Raw genomic sequence first — 23,288 nt, 5'->3', positions numbered from 1 at the left:
CTATATAAGGTTGATCCACGAGGATTTCCGTCTTTCAGTTCAGCTTTCTGGTGAAGTCAGTGAGTACGAGAAACGTAAACAATCCCGTCATTCCCATGACGGATTGGTTGACTGGTTTGATCGCATTTCGGCGATGGGTTAATGCCCGTGACGTCACTAAGATCAGTGACGTCACAGGCGAAAAACAAACAACATCCGCAAAAATGAGCTGCTCATGGGTCAACCTTATACTAATTCAACCATGAGTTTTTGTTCTAGAAATAGTGCACAATTACTAGTATGACTACGTGACAGTAAAGCAATGCTTCATGTCACTCAGGTGCCGTCATGCATGGGAAAGTTTCTTCTTTCGTGGGGGGATCTGTGAAGAGCCATAATTTTGGCCTAAGTAAGCAGGTTGAATTTTTATTTTGGTTGAAGGTAAGCGAATAATACTTTATAACTGATAGGATCAGAGTAGTGCGCAAAGCGTTGGACATGGTTTCAATGAGGTTGCTGGAGAAAACAATCTAGAATTAGTATCTTGAAACAATCTACATTTGTGTATGCATATCTACGGCAGCGAAAACCCTTTCGGGGCTTAACCGTAGGGCTCTTATTTAAAGTTCTTTGATATATAATAAAAATTTAAACTTAACATAAATAAACTTAAACTTAACAGACAAGAATTCCAAGAAATGAAAAATGAAATGAGTTGCAAAAAGTGCAGGCTTTTAATGAAATTTATCGTCACAGGTGACAGCATTCGTGGCGATCATAACTACAAGCGGCGCTGATGGAAATGGCGTCTGCGGATAATAAGGCAAGAAAAATGGTGACATTTTGAGGCAGAGTTAGGCTAATTTACAAGCATGCAAACGGGACAGAAAAGTGGATGAGGTAAACGTAACGACGTCTATAAACGATTATATAACGGGTTAATTATAATCACAATTAAATAATAATATCACACATGTGATATTACAATACACATGTGATATTATGACAATGATATTATGACTGTGACTCGATGACAATACGTCGATTATAAGTCAATTAGATAAATGCTACATATTAACAAATTTTAATACACGATCATGAATAGAAGGCTTGGCATATGAAAAAGAACTCCGGTATGTTTGGAGGTGTGCGCTTATGAGATATTGAAAGTAAGATGTGAAGTATATTGCATCGAGTTCTACACTCACAAATTTATTCAAACAAATATTTGCTTGGTTAGTAAGAGAAACATGTTCCGCTGATTGTTAAAAGTATTTAATGAACAGAAGATAAGATAAGGGGAGCGTCTGGCCAAAAATTTCGGATTTTGGCTTCTCCGGCTTTTAGTGTTCAATAGCCGCAAAACAAGACAGTCAGGATTCGGCTTCAAATATGAGCAAAACTTTTATTGTGTTACTCATGAAACATCATTAAAAAGGCTAAATTATAAACAACTTTATCGTTAATTTGGCGTCAAATATGAGCAAAACTTTTATAGTGTTACTCTTGATACATCATTAAAAAGTCTAAATTATGAACAACTTTATTATTAACTAACGTAAAATATATTATTGAACGATGAGGGAACAAGTAAGCAAAGGAAGTCGCTTACTTCTGCTTTGTCTGCCGCATGAACTGCTGGATCTTGCGGGCAGCTTGATGCTGGCGTCGCTGCGAGTACGATCGCCTGCAAATATACAGTAAATTATAGCGCGGTATTTCCAATGATTGTCACATGACTAATATAAGCTAAAACCAACTAAAACATCACCCGATTACCAACTAAAATATCACCCAATATAGACATCTGAATGAAACAAACTCAAACAATAGCACGTTTTTCCATAAATGAGAAAATGCGCTAAAAACAACAACTAAATCTCTGGAACATCATCCAATATAGACATCTGCATGGAACAAACTAATAAAACAACAACTAAATCACTGGAACGTCACCCAATATAGCTAGTTATCTGAATGAAATGAGTTCAAAAACAACAACTAAATCACTCATCACCAAATAGTTATCTAAATGAAACAAACTGAAAAACAACAACTAAATAACTGGAACATCACCCAATATATACATGTATAGAGCATTTACACCAAGGGCGAAACACGATACGAATCAGAGTCAAGACACGGTATTTAACATTACCTTAAATGAAGAGATATTTGATATTTGAATATTTTTATTAGATAGATAATATTAGATATTTGATATTGATATTCTGAATATTTTATTGGTAACTCACTTGAGGTTCGGTATGGGTGTAGACTCACGCGAGCCTCTCATCGGGAAGGAGTGTGTCCCGGCAGACTCGAGGCCTTTCTTGAAGCGCTTGTGTTTACAGAACGCCCGGAACTGGGTTTGTATGAGCGTCGCGGCCCGACTCATTTGCGTGAAGTAAACGTACTGAAAAAATGGAATAAAGTGAAATTTTAGGACTAACAAGCACTAAAATGAAAGTTTAGGTTAAACAAGAACTAAAATGAAAGTTTAGGACAAACAAGCACTATAATGAAAGTTTAGGACAAACAAGCACTAAAATAAAAGTTTAGGATAAACAAGCACTACAATAATCGTGTTTAGAAGTGGTGGGAAGAACAGGGACAGAAGAACGAACACAACATATGACAGGTGCAGTAGAGAGACGAAAGGAACAATCAGAGCTGCGAAAAAGGAAGTAAATCGCTAAAAAGATTTAAAATTAAGTAAAATTCTAGAAACTTCGAAAAAATCTAACCAAAAGAAGTACTGGCGTTCGATTTATTTAAGCAAAATCGAGTCTGAGTTATTTCGTTTCATGAAACATGGTCGTCTAACGTAGACGTGTTTTGATCACTTCATCGTGAACGTAGTCGCTTAAATTGACTATATATTTCCAATATTATTATTATTATTCTACGAAGCATTTATCGTGGCGTCTGGTTCAAACGAACTTCGAGGCCACGTCACACTTAAGGGGAGCGTCTCCCGAAAAATCGAAAATTTTCACTTTTTGGGTTTTTACACTCATTTTAAAGCTTAGAAAATTACGCTTCTAACGAGACTAAACTTGTCTCTCTACGTCGTCTGGTTCTCGTACACCAGCCAACAGAAGCAAGCCGGTACCGCAAGCTCAGTGCATCGACAGCGGTCGTGAGAGAAGTAGTTAGAAATTCAAAAAACCAATACATCATTTTGTATATGTGGTCTTTACGCATCGAATGATATGTGTCTCGATGTTGTAGCTTGAAAATCCTAGGAGGAGATAGGTTTTCTAAAGTACCCCTTTTTTTCGTTTTCTAAGAATTTCACGTTTTCTTTCAATTTTTTTCGAAAAAATCACATGAACCAAAAATGTCTTAGAATTCTGTTTTACATATGTGTACCAAATTTCAGATCGATCCCTCTGTAAATTACTGAGATAAATTTTTAGGGAGACGCTCCCCTTAAGATTAATAGCAAGCGAAAAAATAGACACAAGAAGGGATGGGAACGGACAAAATGACTAAGCACTAGATTCATATGCTCTACGAAATAGTTCCGTCCAGTGCACAATGAGTTCTGAACGTGGACTCGCAGAGGCCTCCAAACTTTTTCAACCAAGGGCCAAGAGCAAGCTTTTTGAAACCTTCGACCATTTACAGTTTTCAGTTCATACGTAACCAGAAATAAACGCCACGCTCGATTTTTGTACACATTATGCAGTTTATGCTGAACTACGAGATATCCTCGACGGGCCGGATGGAACCTAACCACGGGCCAGATCCGGCCCGAGGGACATAGTTTGGAGACCTCTGCCGCATTAGGGTACGCACACAGTGAAAGCAGGTTGCCAGCGTGCTGGTTACCTGCTCAGGCTGGCGCCAGAAACCATAGAATACAGAAGCCTATTCGTACAGGTTTTCACTGTGAACACTTAACATTATTATCCTATGTTCATTATTGTGGCAGTTTGCCCGCGGGGGCAAACCTGCTTTCACTGTGTGCGTACCCTTAGAGCAAGCGTACTTGTTTGTATCTGCGGTAGTAGTTCTGGATGAGCACGGCTGCCTGACGTTCCTTGTCTTGCTCAGCTTGTTGTTTCTTGCGGCCTTTGTACTGGCGGTAGGCGGTCTGGATGATCTTAGCAGCCTCGTACAGCTCCCGCTGCTCTTGATCTGTTATATACAATAATCGTAATCGAACAAGTCCAGTCAAAGATGTTCTTCAAAGCCATAAGGGGCAACGTCAATAAACATTTTTATACACCGTGAAAAAAAGTTGAATTCCCGAGATAATGTACAAAAAATCCCGCAGTACTTTATATTAGTAATGAAAACATTTTCTACATGATATCCCAATTAATATTCCGATTTTTATAGCTTCAGTTCTACCACTAAAGATTTGAGCTCCGATTGCATTACACGTACGCTAGCATCTATATGATTTCGCGTGATCTGTCACAAAAATTATCAGAATCTTCGTTTATTCATTCGGTTCCGGTTTACCATCAATTTAAATTACAGAGTTCGAGAAAATTAGCCACCTGATGTGATAACAAACGAGTGAAGAGAATCGCTAAATTTACTGTGCATTATGAATTTTAAAAAATTGTGTACGTCGCACTTTGTACTATATTCCCTAATTTATAACATTTTCACAATTAAACCTATAAAGTAAAGACATGTTAGAGCGTAATGTCAGTTTCTCTTTCTTCTAGTTAAACTATGTCACCGAGAACTCTTCTGATAAATAGACTATTATTTGGTAGACTTCCGAGTCGACCAAATAGATAAATTCATTTTCTTGTGAGGTGCTGTCTAAGTAAACGGCCAAGATACTATTGAATCGATAATACATTTATCGACAACAATTATTAAAATAACATATCAAAATCCAAATAAAAGCATCATTTAACACCAAATAGAATATAATTTAACACCCATTCGCGGACGAGCAGCATCAAAATCTCGGCACGTGTCAAGTAAGTTTATTGGATTCTCACCGGAAAACGTGAGGTTAGAGAATCGGTCACCGAGGACTCTTCTGATAATTAGACTATTATTTTGGTTGACTACTGTGTCGACCAAATCATCGATAAATTCATTTTCTTTTAATGTGCTGCGGGACGAGCAGCATCAAAATCTCGGCACGTGTCAAGTAAATTTATTTAAGGCTCACCGGAAAGCGTGAGGTTAGAGAAGTCAGTGGAGACGTCTCTGGTGGAGGCGTGGAAGAACTCGGAGAAGTCCGCAGTGGTGGGGGAAGAGTCGAGAGCGAAAGACGAAGAAGGTACGGGAGAGGGAGACGGTAAACAGAACGAGGAAGAAGAGGGGGCGGGTGATGGAGAAGGAAGGCAGCACGATGATGCAGGACTTAGAGAGGAGCACGGTGTGCCAGCGTCCATTAGCCTGCGCAAACATGAAGGGTGCGCTGAACATTAGTTAATCAATTTATTTTAAAAGGAGTAATACTGAATGAAGAACCCACACTGGGCAGTGAAAACATCGGGATAGTCATTTCGTACTATATTTATTCCTACATTCATGAAGTGACAGCTTCTTTAATGTTAAGAAATACTGCTGAGCGTAATACTGAAACTGTTCTGAATGAAATGACTAATTGGAAAAGTGGTAAGGTAACACACAGTGGTAAGTAAAAGAATCGGTGACAGGCCTATCCAGGCCTATTCTTCATGCCGCAGATACTTTACTATACTATACACCAAATTAGCTACTTGCATAGCTACAGTCATTGAACAACAGTTCAAACTCGGGACTAAAGTGTTTGCGCTACTTTTAATTAAGTTTAAATTAGCTACTTGCGTAGCTACAGTCAGTCATCTACAGCTCAAATTCGGGACCAAAGTGTTTAATAGGCCCATTAAAGTGTGGAGACCTCATACGACACATTACCTGTAAGTGAACATGTCAGGTCCAGGGTCGTTAAGACCTTCCCCAAGCCCTCCTCCAGCAGCACCGCGGCCAGACTCATCAGCCAGCATCACGACCTCCATCCCCAGGTCCTCTGCCTCCCCACACTCCCCCATCACATTAGAGGGACTGCGCTGCAGCTCCATCAGCTCTTCCCCGTCGATCTGGAGCACAGACTGGAGCTAGTCTCACGAGTCTCAATAATTATGTATAATAATAATATAATGTTATGTTAATACAATGTATGTATGTTACTAATTATGTATAATAATAATATAATGTTATGTTAATATAATGCATGCATGTTAATAATTATGTTAATAATAATGTAGCTAGTCTCACGATGCACATGTTGATAATTATGTATAATAATAATATAATGTTATTTAGTATAATGCATGTATGTTAATAATTATGTTAATAATAATGTAGCTAGTCTCATGATGCGAACGTTAATAATTATGTATAGTAATAATAATATAATGTTATGTAAATATAATGTATGTATGTAAATAATTATGTATAATAATATAATGTTATGTCAATATAATGTATGTATGTTAATAATTATCTTAATAATAATGTAGCTAGTCTCACGAATCAAATGGTTAATAATTTTAACAATTAACTTGTATATTTTCTTCATTTAGCTAAAGTACGGCTTTCACTTGTTGAACGCACATATACGCCCCGTTCCCAGTGGCCAAAAATGAAGAACATCGAAATAGTCGGACTCGGCCGACATTCTTCAGCCGATTTATCTCAATAACAATCATTTTATATTTTAACAAAAGTAAAGTTTCAAAAATGTTATCTCAATAATAATCATTTTATATTTTAACAAAAGTAAAGTTTCAAAAATTTTATATCAATAACAAATGACAGTCATAAACATCGAGGAACAAAGCTTCAGACGCATTTCTTCAACTAAAAAAACATTCAAAAGCTAATAATTGCAACGCATTTCAAATAGTAAGAAGTACTAATTGAAACTGAATAATAATTAGCTCATCGTTAGCCTCAATTGAATCATGTCTAATAAAATATATATTGAACTTTTGCGTATTATTCAGATTTATTCTACCCTAAAATTTCCGATGTAATGAGAGGAGAACTTATGTAATTCAATTCAACTTATCTTTGCTAAAAGTATCATAGAAGCGTCTGGCGCTAAGTTATCTCTTGTGAAAAATATTAAAATAAGCCCAAGTACACTTCAAGAGAAATAATTGAAAATAAAAGTGTGAATAAGTATAATATAAATAATTCTGAATAATCGAAATGAATAATGAATTAGTATACCTTTATTCTCTTAGGCAGCGCCGCGGCAATGATGGTTATAATTATGGATAACTATACTATAATTAATATAACAATATAATTAATTTAATATAGTAATTAATTTTAAATTAAGTAATTCAGAATAATCGAAGTGAATAATGAATTAGCATACCTTTATTCTCTCCGGCAGCGCGGCAATGATGGTTATTAATTATGGATAAGTACGTTATACTATAATTAATTTAATTTTAAATTAATTAATTCAGAATAATCGAAGTGAATAATGAATTAGCACACCTTTATTCTCTCGGGCAGGGCAGCAATGATGGTCTCAGCAAGCGACAGCACGCGACTGTCGTCGGAGGTGCAGAGCGACGACGCGTCAGCGGTGAGACTGCCTTGTCTGCTGCAGTAGCTGCTGTCTAGTCCTGTAGTGACGAACAATAAGCTTTACAACGATATTTTCTTAGTAAATAAACTCTACTAGCGTTTAATCAGCTCTTTAGTGACAAGCAATAAGCCTTACAATAACATTTTCAGAAATACATTTCATACAATAACGTTTCAGTTTTTCAGAAACTTGAAAAAATGTCGAAACTCTATATAATAAAATTTTCTTTGTAAATCAACTCGTACTAGCGTTTAATAAGCTCTTAAAAGCCTTAAGTGAAATGAATGTTCTTACAATACTTTCATTGTAAATAAACTTCTACTAGCCTTTAATAAGCTTTAACAAGCCTTAAGTGAAATAAATGTTCTTACAATACTTTCATTGTAAATAAACTTCTACTAGCCTTTAATAAGCTTTTACAAGCCTTAATTGAAATGTATGTCCAGGAAAAGAAGATTGTAAATGGTAAATCAACAAGTCTTAGCCTTAATTGAAATAGATTGTACGAAAAATAGCGTAATAGCGTCAAAACAATACGGCTTTTAATGTACACACAATCATCTCCAATTGAAATTCGACTATATGTTCACTAAGGAGATATCCCAAAAATGGCCACCGTATTTCCAGCGCAAAAAACGCGTTACCACTTATTTTAACACGTGAAGAATTTATTAGTGTCTCACGTTGATAATTTCTATCGAATCAAAATGGTTCACAAAAGAAACCTCGGAGTCCACGAAACCCGTTTCCTTTAATCCAAAATGGGCACATGCATGGCAATTAAATCTGATATTTTTTGTCGTTTTTTTGAAAATTGATACCAGGCACATTGGAATAACTGAAAACCATGGTTGAGCTATATAAGGTTGACTCACGAGGATTTCCGTCTTTCGGTTCAGCTTTCTTTTTGCGTCACTGAGATCAAGAAACGCAAACAATCCCGTCATTCCCACGACGGATTGGTCGAGTGATTTGATCGCATTTCGGTGATTGGTTAATACCCGTGACGTCACTGAGATCTGTGACGTCACAGGCGAACAACGAACTTCATCCGCAAAAATGGGCTTCTCATGGGTCAACCTTATACTAGTTCAACCATGACTAAAAACATCCTCTACCTAGACTCCTAGATAGACGCGCAAACAGCATAGACCTACACTATAGTTGCCAATAATAATATTAATTTGACTGTTGTTTGAGAGCTGATGAATGTGTGTAGGTTAAACTTGATGTCGTCGTGGTGAAATTCATTGCCTCTACATCCATTAATTTATTTAACAAAATAGCTGGTAGAAGCGAGTCGATTCAAAGCGAAGTACAGTTGAATCCACTTAATCGGACAGACATCCTCAAGGATCGAAACAAAACAATCCTGTCTTGTTCAATAAGAAGGATCTAATTAAATCATCCAAAGACTAGAATAATTGTGTCCTCGATGTTGTCCGATTGAGTGAAATCAACGTTAATGATGAAGGTGATTCAGAGAAAAAAACTTGCGAAGAGCTTAATCTCAACAATCATGGAGCAGAATAACAAGGCATTCAAGCAGGAACGGAGAGAATATTAAATTTGAACTTACTTACTGATACGGACTCGAGAATTGCCATACTAAAAAGTAGACCTAGAAACACAACAATCACATCCAACACTGTCGTAAATATAATAAACTTAGTAGCGTTAATTTCTGAGTTAAAAATTTCTTAATTTGTTAGTCATCAGTTTTTTTGGGGCAGTTCGCATAAGATTTAAAACAAGATTATTTTAGATTGACATTTAGAGTGTCGATGTCACGATGATGCCAGAATTAAGAAAGATACTTTTCTAAAATTTCAATCTTCTCAAAATTTCAAACGTAATTCATGGCATTCAACAAGAATTGACGGAAATTAAAACGCAGCTGCAAAGTATAACCGGTGTATGGCTGAATTCAAGACATTAAACAAGAATTTACGGGAATTAAAACGTAGTCCCAAGTTATAACCGGTGGATGGCTGAATTCAAGGCATTAAACAAAAATTGGCGGGAATTAACGTAGTCCCAAGGTTTAACCGGTGGATAACCGGCTGAACCGGTGGATGAATAACCGGTGGATGGCTGAATTTATGGCATTAAACAAGAATTGATGGGAATTGAAACGTAGTCCCAAAGTATGTAACCGGTGGATGGCTGAATTCATGGCATTAAACAAGAATTGATGGGTGGATAACCGGCTGAACCGGTGGATGAATAACCGGTGGATGGCTGGACGAGTAATTGTTCACTTTGTTTATCTCACCTCTGTTAGTGGCGGCGCTATCTGTTATCGGCGCTATCGCTATCTCACCTCTGTTAGTAGCGGCGCTATCTTCCTCATCCATAACGCTGTGGGCATCCGCAAGAGCTGGAGGAAGAGCGGCGGCAGCAGCGTGACCAGCAGCAGCTACTGCCAACCAGCACAAGTCTTACTATCTACGCCCCGCACGCACCTCAACCATACATTGGGCAAGCAATCGACTTGTCAACCATGCTATTACTTCAAAAAAATATAACTCAGTACTCACAGCAGTGAGTGACAGAGAGCGCATTTTCTCGTCGACGAAAACGTGAAGTCACGGACAGACAGACAGACGGACGGACAGACAGATCAGTACTCACTGCAGTGAGTGACAGAGAGCGCATTTTCACGTCGACGAAAACGTGAAGTCACGGACGGACGGACGGACAGACAGACAGACGGACAGACAGCTCAGTACTCACTGCAGTGAGTGAAAGAGCGCGCATTTTCTCGTCGACGAAAACGTGAAGTCACGGACGGACAGACAGACAAACGGACAGACAGCTCAGTACTCACTGCAGTGAGTGACAGAGAGCGCATTTTCTCGTCGACGAAAACTTGAAGTCACGGACGGACGGACAGACAAACGGGCAGACAACTCAGTACTCACTGCAGTGAGTGACAGAGAGCGCATTTTCACGTCGACGAAAACGTGAAGTCACGGACGGACAGACAGCTCAGTACTCACTGCAGTGAGTGACTGAGTGCGCATTTTCTCTTTGACGAAAACGTGAGGTCACGGACGGACAGACGGACGGACGGACGGACATGGCGAGCACAATAGCGCCTTTTTTTTCATAAATGAGAAAATGCTCTAAAAACGCAAATAATATATAAAATAAATTGTAATAAATATTAATAACTTCCGTCTTATGCCCGCATATAATCAAAAGTTTTTTTTTTTGTCGATTTTTTAAAGACTTGCCCGATGAAAGGTTGACGCTCGTCTAACAAACACAGTTTCGTATCCTCGACTCATAGCAAAAGCCAGAATAGATCTGAGAACTTGCAGCCACAGACTGATGCATGAAATGACAAGCATATCGCTAAGAAATGCTCGAGCAGAAGCATTCTAAAAAGTCTTGAGCATATCAAAAATGTTTAATAAATAAACACGCTATGGATGAGACTCGCTCAACATTCAACATTCATTATTAAGAATGCGAGCTTGATGAAATAAATTGCGATGACAAGGAAAGATATGAGTCCTAACTTACATGAAAATAACCCTAGATAATCATGAAACTGGGCTGGAATTATGTAAGGTACATTGACATAATCTAATGAGACATCCATAGGAGCCATATAATACGAAAAAGCTTTAACACAGCCAAGCGTGATAAAGCGAGGATTTCCGAAAGCTTAATCAGCAGAGAAAGAAAATAAGACAATGGTATGGAAAAAAATTCAAAAGCATTGAACTGCTTTGACAGCTTAATCAATAGAGAAAGGAAATAAAACACAGGTATGGAAAAATAATTCAAAAGCAATGAACTGCTTTGACAGCTCAATCAATAGAAAAAGAAAATAAGACACAGGTATGGAAAAAATAATTCAATGGCATTGAACTGCTTCAACAGCTTAATCAATAGAGAAAGAAAATAAGGAATAGAAAAAACAATTCAAAAGCATTGAAATGCTTCAAGTGGCAAAATACCGAATAGAAACATTCCAATGACGATTCAATAGTAAAGAATTTTACGATACCTTATCGAGCGGTAATGAATTTACCATGAAATGTAATGCATGCCGTAGACAGAACCCGCATAGTGATAACTGTTGTGGGTCTCGCTAATGTGGTCTTATTTTGAGACTTACTTAGGATCACAATGTGAAAAATGGATCACATGCACGACATTTCACGTACAAATGCAAAAATGAATGAAACTGAAAATTGAACATATTATAGCGGCGTAATGAATAAAATAGCGTCTGGGAGATAATGAAACATGAAGTTACAGTAGGAATAACAGGAATATCATAGTCAGAGAAGATACACGTACAAATGCAAAAATGAATGTAACCGAAAACTGAACATATTATAGCGGCATAATGAGTAAAATGGCGTCTGAGAGGTTAGGAAACATGAAGTCTGAAGTCTGGGAGGTAATGAAACATGAAGTCTGAAGTTAAACATGAAGTCTGAAGTCTGGGAGGTAATGAAACATGAAATCTGAAGTCTGAAAGGTAATGAAACATGAAGTTACAATAGGAACAACAGGAATGTCATCGTGAGAGAAGGTAAGCCCGCACCTGGGAGGAGGTCGAACAGCCCCGGAGACGACAACAGTTCTTCAGCGCGAGCATCTGCGTTCGCACTCGACGCCATGTGACCGCTTGTAAATAAAAAAAATATATATATAAATATAAATGTCAAAAATCCAATATAAATCTAATCCAATATAAAATAAAATATCAAAATCCAAATAAAAAATATATTTTATTTTTACTATTATTATTAATATTATTAAGATGCTAGATACCGTAATCTACGTAGAATAACGAACAACTTTCCAATAACGAAGATAATGTTAGGCTGTGTATGTAGGAATGGGCTGGAATTATACGGGACTGGAATTATATACATTATATTGATAATTTTATTATTAGTTTTTTCAATATACCGAACAATATTTTTCGTTTGCACTGGTAAATCGAAAATCAGGGTACAGATGGACATTTTTATTTCGTTAACGACTTTAATGAAAGCTGCTTAAAAGAACAAATTCTGCCAACCTATACTAATTATATTATTAGCGCATTTTCTCATTTATGGAAAAAATGCACTGTCTGTCCGTCTGCACTGTCTGTCCGTCCATTCGTGACTTCACGTTTTCGTCGACGAGAAAATGCGCTCTCTGTCACTCACTGCAGTGAGTACTGAGTTATATTATAAATATGTTATTTATTACCGGACGTGTTTCTGTAGGCCATCGAGGCCGGAGTCGAGGCTGGCCCTCTTGAAGGGATCTTCATGGGACAGACAGATGCCGGAGTCTACTGAGGGACGCTTGATGAGACGGGGGCGTCTGCCCCCCACACTGGCCAGGGCTCCCCAGTCACCCCCACGCTCGGGGGGCGCCAGGGAGGGCCCCTGGGCGCCATATTGTGGACGGAGGGGGCCGTCCGAAGGGGCATCACCCAAGCTCAAAGGAAGGTCGACGCTCAGATGTCGGAGCTTACGGATGTCGTTCCTGAGAATTTAATTTTTCTTTGATCAATGAGAACATTTAGGAATTATAATTTATTTCAGCAACATTTTCTACTTTACCTAATAATTGCATGATAAATAAAATGTATAAATCAGGCTGAGATGTCGGAGCTTACGGATGTCGTTCCTGAGGATTTAATTTTTTTTAGACCAATGGAAACATATAATTTATTTCAGCAACATTTTCTACTTTACCTAATAATTGCATGATAAATAAAATAGATAAATCAGTTGGCACGGGACAAAATCTCCGAGCCTTGAAACTTGATAAATGGATAATATGCTTTCGGTCAGAGAACCCAAAGAGCAAATCGCAAAATTTCAGCAAAATAAACCCAAAACTTGATAAATGTATAATTTGCTCTCAGTGGTGGATAAATTTGCTTAGCAAAAAGCAAAATTTCAGCAAAATAAACCCAAAAATAAATATTGCAAATTGGCAAGTCCATAAAGCTTACCGGCGGGGCGAGGGTCGCAAGAAGATGAGGTCTTCGCCCCCGCCCACAGGACAGTCCAGACTGTGACTGTGGACGGACTGTGGGTGTCCACAAGGTCCTGTATACCGTCCCTCAGGGTGGACGGGCGGCTGGGCTTGGGAGAACTGCAGGGACGGACGGAAGTGGTCGGTGCTCCCTTGGGGGGCGTTAGGGGCGCCCGTGTGGGACGACAGAGACGCGCCCTGGGACGACAGAGACGGGCCCGTGTGGGACGACAGAGACGCGCCCTGGGACGACAGAGACGCGCCCGTGTGGGACGACAGAGACGCGCCCGTGTGGGACGACAGAGACGTAAGAGACGACTGAGACGACGACTGAGAAGAAGAGCGAGTAAGGGAAGAGATGCAAGGGAAAGATTGATGAGAAGAGCCTGAGAAGAAGAGAGGAGGTGGAGGAGAACAAGGAACGTGAGAGCCAAGCGGTGATAAAGATGAAGTCAAGTGTAGAGAAGGAGAAGGTGAAGAAGGTAGGTGGAGAGAAGCCATATTGTGGAGAGCAGCACCGCCTTCCACCGTGACGGTGGAGGTGCCAGAGTGGAGGGTGATGGTGTTTGGAGAGGAGCATGCAACTGAAGGGAAGAGAGGGGATGAGAGGGGAGGAGGGAAGAGGGTAATAGAGGAAGAGTCTGCCGAACGCTTGCGTGTCTGTTCCAGCTGGGAGAGCTCGTCTGACAAACGCTCGTGTCCTGAGGGAGATACGGAAACATGGGAGTGCTACAAACTATTAATAAACGAGAAGTAAATTATTCAGAAATTAAAGCTGATATAAATAAAACTTGCAATAAAAATGTCATCAAAGTACCTAACAAAAAAGAGAATGTTACTAGAAAGGAATAAACGAGAATTATTCAGAAATTAAAAGCTCATAAAAATGAAACTAGTAATAAAAAATGTCATCAAAGTGCCTAACGGAAACAGGGAATGTTACAAGCAATCATTCACGAGAAGTAAATTATTCAGAAATTAAAAGCTCAAAAACATGAAACTTGCAATAAAAATGTCATTAAAGTACCTAACGGAAATCGAGATGTTACTAGAAAGGTATCAACGAGAAGTAAATTATTCAGGTATTAAAATCTTATAAAAATAAAACTCGCTAAAAAAATGTCATCAAAGTTTCTAGAAATTGATTACCGATTATGGGATGATAATGGCGTTATTTTCGGAAAATTTTCTCTTCAAGTTCAGTGCAGCAGAAAAATTAAACTCGCAATAAAAAATGTCATCAAAGTATCTAAAAATTGATTACCGATTATAGGATAATAATAGCGTTATTTTCGGTAAATTTTCTATTCAATTTCAGTGGCCATACTTTCAATACTCGCTATGTGAACGTAAGTACTTACGCACTATTTTCTTGTCTATGATTGGTGGATTTTGCTTGAAAGGCCGTCAATGATTGGCTGATGAACTAACGATCTCTTAACTTTTTTTTTTGAAAGTANTCAAGACTGTCGATGGCCTGCGGGCTGTAGTGGTAGAGCAGCAGAACTGACCTGCCCTGGCAGCAGCCTGCACTGGGGTACGGCCGTTCTTATCAAGACTGTCGATGGCCTGCGGGCTGTAGTGGTAGAGCAGCAGAACTGACCTGCCCTGGCAGCAGCCTGCACTGGGGTACGGCCGTTCTTATCAAGACTGTCGATGGCCTGCGGGCTGTAGTGGTAGAGCAGCCGTGCGCACGCCAGGTGCCCTTTGGTGGCCGCGCACGCCAGGGGCGTTCGCCCCCACACGTCGCGCCTCATGGCGTCCAACTCTGCGTCCAGCACCAGCGAGGAGGAGTCTTCCCGCCACCGCAGCAGCGTCGTCAGAACCCTGAGCACCAGGCAAGTGTTAAGTCTTTTTAACGTGCAGGTAAGATACTTCAGCGTCCAGCTGTACATGCCGTAAAACAAAATGGTGATTCTTTATTGTATGAAGCTCATTTGTCTTAACAAACTTTATTGATTGGATTTAGATAGATAGAAAAATCTAAAATAGTTTAGATATCATCAGTTCTTTGCTCTGTAATTGGACAGATATTTCGCCTTTAATTTCAGGCTGCGTTATTACCAGGTAGACTTATTGTCGCCTGTCAAATTTGATCCAATGAATAATTAATGTGGTATATGGAATTAATGTCGTATTTTACACTCTCAAGAAAATTGGTCGTTACGTGGACAAGGTGCTTGTACACGGGAACAGTTGTGGCGGCCTGTACAACTTCCTAATACTAACCGTCACTATTTACCGTACTACTGGCTTATTGTATAGTAACCATATAGTACCTTTAGTGTATAGTAGACCTAGTAACCCTTCACAAAAGGAGAGTAGCGTGATAATTAGTGACGGCTAGTACTTGTAAGATATATTGGCCGCTACTACTGTCCCAGTGTACAAGTAGAAGTTGAAATGAAGTAGAGGTCGTAACAATCTACCACCGATACTTAAAAGTTTGTGCTTTTGCGGGGTGTCAGGCGCTTTGAATATAAATCGGTCACCAGAGAGGTTATCAACAATACTAATCGTGTCGGTTTGCCTGGTTTGGTCAGTCTCCACCACATAAACTCCCAACACATCCACCTCTTTCGTCATCACAAGATATTAAAAAGATTAAGATTGAAGATCAGTAGAGATATTAAAAAATTTAGATTGAAGATCGATCGAGATATCATTAAGATTAAGATTGAAGCTCAATATAGATATTAAAAAAATTTAGATTGAAAATCAATTGAGACAGATATCATTAGGATTAAGATTGATGATCAATAAAACTATAAAAACGATGAAGATTAAAGATCAATGAAGACATTCAAAGAAACAATGAACCAGAATAAGGTATTACAAATTTATTTTTAAAGATAACACTCCTAAAGAGGCCCGGTGTCTCCGATGTTACACATCTACAATAAATTTATAATTTTATTTTTGAAATATTAAATAACCATTATAATTTTTTTAATTTTTTAATGTAAAAATTTGTCGAAAGTTTTTAAATTATTCATTCTGTCAATTAATTCAAGCATTGTCTCCGACTTTAAGAAAGTGTGCAAAATTTCAGATCGATTGGACAATTAGAAGGCAAAATTTCAGATCGATTGGACAATTAGAAGTGTGTTAAATATCGATAATAAGATTTGTAGCAGACAAAAAAACAACAAGAAGTGAAGTTAAATAGAAATTTTACAAAAATAAGAGTTAAGGACTTCTTAGATAACCTGGAGTATCCGAGGGAGGCGACGACGTGTGCGATGGTAGAGCGCGCGGTGCCTGTCGCTGCTGCCGCGCTGTTGGCTGACGCCAGCCAGGGACGGCGGCTCAGACGCTGACAGTACGACACTATCACCTCCTGACACACATACGGCGTCTCGTATAAATAAATTATAATATTTGTTTTGTTGGCTGACGCCAGCCACGGACGGCGGCTCAGACGCTGACAGTACGACACTATCACCTCCTGACACACACATACGGCGTCTCATAATAAATTAATTATAATATTTGTAAACTTAAAGAAAAGATTTTGATTAAATCGATTCAGATCAGACTAATTTTTTGATAAAGCTTTTTACCAGAGTCGGACTGGGCGCCTATAGTACACGATAAGTCACACCACCCGAGCTATGTTAATGTACATGTTATAATGAATGTTTTTCACCACACAGTCGGGAAAAGGGGGTTACGCAAAAATTGATACTTAACATAAACTTTATTGCTTGGATTTAGAAAGATAGAAAAATTGAAAATAGTTTGGATATATATAAAAAAGGTGCATCAGTGCTACGTTCGTTCTTTGCTCAGGAGGTGCGTAAGAAACTTCAATATCTGGAACCGTTACTTTTTGTGACACGTTTATAACTGAACCGTTAATTTTTCTGAACCGATTATAATGAACTGTTAATTATTGTGAACCTTTAATTTTTGTGAACCATTAATACTGAACCATTGATTTTTGTGAACCGTTAATCATGAACCGTTGATTTTTATGAATCGCTTGTACTGAACCGTTAATAATGAGCCGTAAAATATTGTGATTACTAACATACCTCAAAGTTAGGTGTCCTGTGAAGCATAAGCTTCTGATGAGGGGAGCTGGTGATGCCGTCACCACCACCCTCAGGGTAGGTAGTGCCCCCCAGCGGCGCCTGCTGCAGGTTGCTCTCGACGGCGTCAAGGCGCTGCACGAGCGTGAACCTCAACAGTTCCTCCTCCTCCTGCTCCGTGCTTACCGGCTCCTGTCGTGCATAGAGAAAAACAATAAGAATAGAGAAAAGAATAGAGAAAAACAATAAGAAAATTGCCAATAAGAAATACTCTCTAGTCTTCAACGAAACCTGCATTAAAGAAAATCTTCTGCCAAACTACATTAACTTAGAGAAATGTGCACACTTTGTCCTATACATTGTACAGAAATGTACACACTTTGTCCTATACATTGTACAGAAATGTGCACACTTTGTCCTATACATTTTTGTCCTATACATTGTACAGAAATGTACACACTTTGTCCTGTACATGGTACAGAAATGTACACAGGTTGTCCTATACATGGTACAGAAATGTGCATACTTTGTCCTTTACATTACACAGAAATGTACACACTTTGTCCTATACATTGTACAGAAATGTAAACACTTCGTCCTATACTTGGTACAGAAATGTACAGACAGCTCGTGCTCATGTACACTTAGAAAAGTGTACTCACTTTATCCTATGCATTGTACATAAATGTACAGACAGCTCCTGCTCATGTACACTGAGAGAAATACACGTGCGATTGATGACCAGAGAATTCGTTGATTTATATTATCAGGGAGTGGAACAATTCTTCAGATGACGGTGGATTGAAAAGCACATTTCAGGAAGTAGTGTTTTTTTTTTATTTACGAAGTTTCGTTTTTCGTTTGTTGCTTTCGAAACGTCGTTAATAAACAAAAAACTACTTCCTGAAACGTGCTTATGAAACGTGAATGCAACAAACATACATGTTTGTTACATTCGAAACGTCATAAATAAACAAAAACTACTTCCGGAAACGTGCTTATGAATCGTGAATGCAACAAACATACACGGAAATTTGGTTGAGCTTCAAATTTACAACAAGAATTAGTTGCCGAGATGATGGGCTAGTGAAAATCATAGGCAACGTTTTAATAAAATTTAATCTTTGAGAATTTTAGCTATTTTAGTATTTTAGAAATTAATTCTTACAAATAAAGATGTAAATTATGTCTTATTGAACGAAAATACGACAACGAGCCTTTTAGTATAGATAGGATGCAGGGATCATGACGTTTCTGTATTATCAAAGTTTAGAAAATTTAAATGTGAAAATTTAGAAAATTTGAATGGACAAGTATCTTACCAATTTAATCTCCTAAATATATGAGTAAATTAAACCTAATTGGGTATAACAAAAATAGTACAAGTACTGCAGGGATGAGGAGAGCTCACTCACCTCTTTGATCTTGTACTCCTCGAGGGGCGGTTTTTTGTACTCAAATATCACAGAATTAGAGACGACGAAGCCCTGACAGGCGACCTGCAGCGTCACCAGACCCGCCTCGTGAGCTGTGACAACAACATAACAAATAAATAAATAGAATATTAATAAAATTTTAACATTGGTTGGTTGGACTAATGAAAACATGACTAAAAATTCAAAAAAGGTATCATATAAGATCTGAGAAGAACGCCACTTGCAGAACTTTAAAATTAGTTGGTTGGACTAATGAGAACACGACTAAAGATTTTTAAAAGGCATCATTTAAAACCAGAGAAGAACGCCTGTTGCAGGATTTTAAAATTAGTTTGTTGGACTAATGCGAACACGACTAAAGGCTTTCAAAAGGTATACGATAAAACCTGAGAAAAATGCCAATTGCAGGATGAACTAAAGTATCCAAGATACGTACGCGGGCAGTAGCAGCGCAGGACCCCAGACTGGACGAGGGTGGTGGAGGAGGGGGCAATGAACTTAGTTTAGTCTTAACTTAGTCTCTAGTCTTAACTTAATCTCTAGTCTTAACTTAGTCTCTAATTGCAGGAATAAATAAAGTACCCAAGATACGTACGGGGGCAGTAGCAGCGCAGGACCCCAGACTGGACGAGGGTGGTGGAGGTGGGGGCGCCGTCGAAGAGTACCTCGTACGGGGAGGTGTCGCTGTACCAGGGCCCTGTCACCAGCACCTTCACGCCACCCTGTCACCGAAGGTACCGAACCATTAGGAAGAGAGTCCTTGGTATCCTTAGGATAGGAAGGGAGTCCTTGGTATCCTAAGGATAGGAAGGGAGTCCTTGGTATCCTTAGGATAGTCCTTGGTATCCTTAGTATCCTCCACACATACCATATTACCGGGCATGTGCCAGGCATATAGTCACGGTCCAGTCTAATATTCTTTAATGCATTTCCATAGAAGCATTAACAATAGCCGTGCAAGGCACTTGCCATGCCCATGGTGTGAATGCTTCTATGGGAAATATTGTAAATGCATTAAAGAATATAGGACTGGACCGTGTCTGGCATATGCCAGGTACGTGTCCGGCAGTATGGTGTGAACCCGGCCTTACGATTCACCTTACCAGATTATCAACATTTGATACAGCCTTCCAAGTTTAAATATTGACTATTTAATTAACATAATTGATGGCCATGCTAAAAATACAATTCAGAAGCATTAGATATGCCTACAACTTCTGCCCTTTCTGAATTGGGGAGGTTTTAACTCCAGTAAAGACAACGATAAAGCTCGTGTAAATTTACTATTAAATTTTAATTGATTCAATGGCCTTAAGCATCACTAACCGAAAAGTAAACGAAAACTATCATGACACTGGGCTGGCTACAGAACTGTAGAAGCCTCACCTCAGGATATGCCCACTCAGGGGAGTAGTCGGAGATGTTGGCAGTGTTCTCCCGGTAGTCCATCTTAAGAGTTTGTTGGCTTTGATTAGCAACGCTTTTAGTGCTACTGTGATTGGTGCTGGTGCTGCTACTCGTGTCACTATTGTTGCTGTTGGCGTTATCAGGCGGGGAGGTGTCGTAGTGGTCCAAGTCAGGGAAGTCCGTGAGCATGTCAAATGCGTACAGGTTAGCGAGAACATCGTCGTCTTGAGGTGTGATGTCGTTATCAATAAAGTCCATAGGATTGACGTCCACGCCAGAGCTCGGGGTGTCGCGATTACACGAACTTTGTGGCAGGTTGGCGCTCAGGGTTTGCTGGATGTCTTCAGGAGATAGGTCGATGGTATCTGAGAAGAATTCATCTTTCTCCACCGAGAGGTCCGACAATTCGGCTTTGATCCCAAGAAAGCCGTCTTTCGTATGCCTCTCAGCAGTGGGAATCATCGACGAATTGGATAATGTCTCTGCGCTGGAGTGACTGCTGGTGCGACTAACCCTGGCAATATTGTTGTCTCCAGCCTCGAGACTGGAAACCAAGTTCGCAAAAGTTCCGGAATCGAGAGACAAGTTTCCGTTGGTTAGCCCTTCTCGTTTGATTGCTTGGTTTTTCGCGGAAATTTGATTTCCTGAAGGCTCGGTTGATCGGTCGGTTGAACGATGCGAATTGTTATCAGCTTCAACAGAATCTTTCCTTGCTCCAGTTTGTGGTAGAAGATCGGGAATCGCTCGTGACTGTTGCTGGGATGTTCGGTCCTCCATATGATGTTGTGGCGTCTTGTGTTGCTGATGCACAACATGCACGGTGCGTGGATGACCGTGCTGCTGAATTGACTGAGGAACGTGCTGATTTTGAGACCTCAGATGATGAGTGGGTGCATGATGCTGCAACAAAGGCTGAGCCGCCACCGTCATGTGCTGCTGCTGGTAATGTTGTTGCTGCATGTGGTGATGGTGCTGGTGCTGCATGTGCTGCTGTGTTGCGTGTTGCTGATGATGGTGATGGTGATGGAGATGATGCATCGGAGTAGCCACTGCTGCACCAGCATTAGTGACGGAGGATTGTGTGTGGCCGAGGTAAGAAGTGAGAGTGAGGGGTCCGCCGAGGGGAAGGGAATGGTGGGAAGTAGAGTTATTGCCACCGCCACTGTTGAGGATGAGCAGCCCTCCACCTCCCTGGATGGTGGACAGGTTGAATATTAAGGGCGTGGCACTCGAGCTCAAGGTTGTGGAGGCGCCTTCAGCTAGTGGACCAGCGACCGACGTAACCGCTAGGACGGTCTTGGTGCTGCTGCTGTGGTTCCCGCCGCCGCCGCTGCTGCTTGGACTACAACTGTTGTTGTTGTGTGAGTCCTGACCAGTCATGTTGTCGTTATCGTTGTTGCATGTGGCGTTGAGGAGGCTATTGCTGATACTTATAGTGTTGACGACAACGGTGTGATTGGTGTTGTCAGAGCTGACCATGATGGTATTATTGTTGATATTGTCAAGAAGCGTGGTGTTGTTGGTGGTGGAAATAGCAGAGGTAGTAGAGGATGATGTAGAAGAAGTGATGGAGAGGGGAGAGGGATCAGACCCCTCATGGGATAGGCTCAGGCACCGGGGGGTCGAACCCTCGCTCCCTTGTTTATCGGGGCGCTCACCACACGGCGTCACCTGCGGCAGGAGGCGTCCATGTGGAGAGCTTCAAACATCATGCAATATGCGAGGGCAGCGGGGGTGAATAGCAAGGGTGACAACGGTATACAAGAAACGTTCCCAAAATAACTTTGACTTCGGATTCTTGCACTTTGTGTCATGAAAAGAAATTACGAGCTGAATGCTGGATGGCATTTAACTGAATGGCACACTCAAATGACTTCTGATTCTTGCACTTTATGTCATGAAAAGAAATGAAAGTTTAATTAAACTCAGATACGTAACTTTTAGTGCCCGTTTCGTAGTCAAAACTAGTTGCTATCAAAAAAGTTATTTTGGAATCTTTTCTCTGTATTCAACTACGCAACGAAGCCCTGTATAAAATTCTACAGTAATTTGATCAATGGATGGCATATACGGAAGATTTGTGCATTTAAAACTCCGCACAAGACTTATTATTTGGAAGTTGGAACACAATTGAATTACGTCGTTTGCATCAACGATGATAAAAAAAACACTAAAATGTTATGAGTGATAGCATTGTTTCTGAATATGTTCAAATCAAGACAAACATGATCATCAAATTGAAATAAACGTCGTGTGCGAAGCATATATAGCAGGCATGATTCAAAATGAAGTACTTCAACTTCATGTAAGTACGGAGTATAAAAACAGACTTAGAAAGAAAGCGTGTGATACAAGAGCCAACGAAAAAATGCAAAAATGTATAAATTGATCAAAATTAGCTAAGCAAATGGATGTGAAGATTAAAATTAAACAAAAATGCGTTGCTTAGCATATTCCACATTAAATAACGAGCGACATCAGATGGAAGAAGCGAAAGCCTGGACAACAACGAACATCACAGTTTTGATAGAATTTCCTCCGTCTGGATAACACAAGAAAATTTTGGCCTTCAACACTTTGTTAAAAGGAAATTTTATCAAATGCATCTCACATCTGAGAGATAAAAATTTTATCTCAGTTCCCCCACAATATCTTATTTGGATAATAAAGTCAAAACTGCTGGTGTCAGCAAACTTGAAAACCAAGAAAATTAGAAAGAAAATATTAAAGCGTGAAAAATATAAAAAAATACATTAGAATAAACTGAAATGATGGTATATATTTGCGCATGGTCACTGGAATTTAAAAAGCACGATGAAACGCACATGATGATATTTTGTAATTTACAAATCA

General features: G+C 39.4%; 1 protein-coding gene across 1 annotated transcript in view; it reads right to left on the bottom strand.

The window, feature by feature from the left end:
* The window catches only part of LOC108671168, a 150,481-nt gene that overhangs the window by 7,085 nt on the left and 120,108 nt on the right, over positions 1-23,288 (bottom strand). Inside the window, 17 exon segments of the mRNA XM_047882535.1 lie at positions 1,592-1,666; positions 2,235-2,395; positions 3,977-4,125; positions 5,129-5,358; positions 5,863-6,044; positions 7,459-7,589; positions 9,876-9,974; positions 12,120-12,202; positions 12,779-13,060; positions 13,536-14,259; positions 15,070-15,151; positions 15,154-15,385; positions 16,768-17,006; positions 17,596-17,784; positions 19,008-19,120; positions 19,624-19,750; positions 20,415-22,106. Coding sequence (XP_047738491.1) covers positions 1,592-1,666; positions 2,235-2,395; positions 3,977-4,125; positions 5,129-5,358; positions 5,863-6,044; positions 7,459-7,589; positions 9,876-9,974; positions 12,120-12,202; positions 12,779-13,060; positions 13,536-14,259; positions 15,070-15,151; positions 15,154-15,385; positions 16,768-17,006; positions 17,596-17,784; positions 19,008-19,120; positions 19,624-19,750; positions 20,415-22,106 — 4,790 coding nt within the window.

The sequence above is a fragment of the Hyalella azteca genome, unplaced genomic scaffold, assembly GCF_000764305.2.
Source record: "Hyalella azteca isolate HAZT.00-mixed unplaced genomic scaffold, Hazt_2.0.2 contig10672, whole genome shotgun sequence".
In the NCBI taxonomy this organism is placed as follows: Eukaryota; Metazoa; Arthropoda; class Malacostraca; order Amphipoda; family Hyalellidae; genus Hyalella; species Hyalella azteca.
Note: the sequence above shows the minus strand (reverse complement) of the source record. Positions and strands in the feature narration are given on the sequence as shown.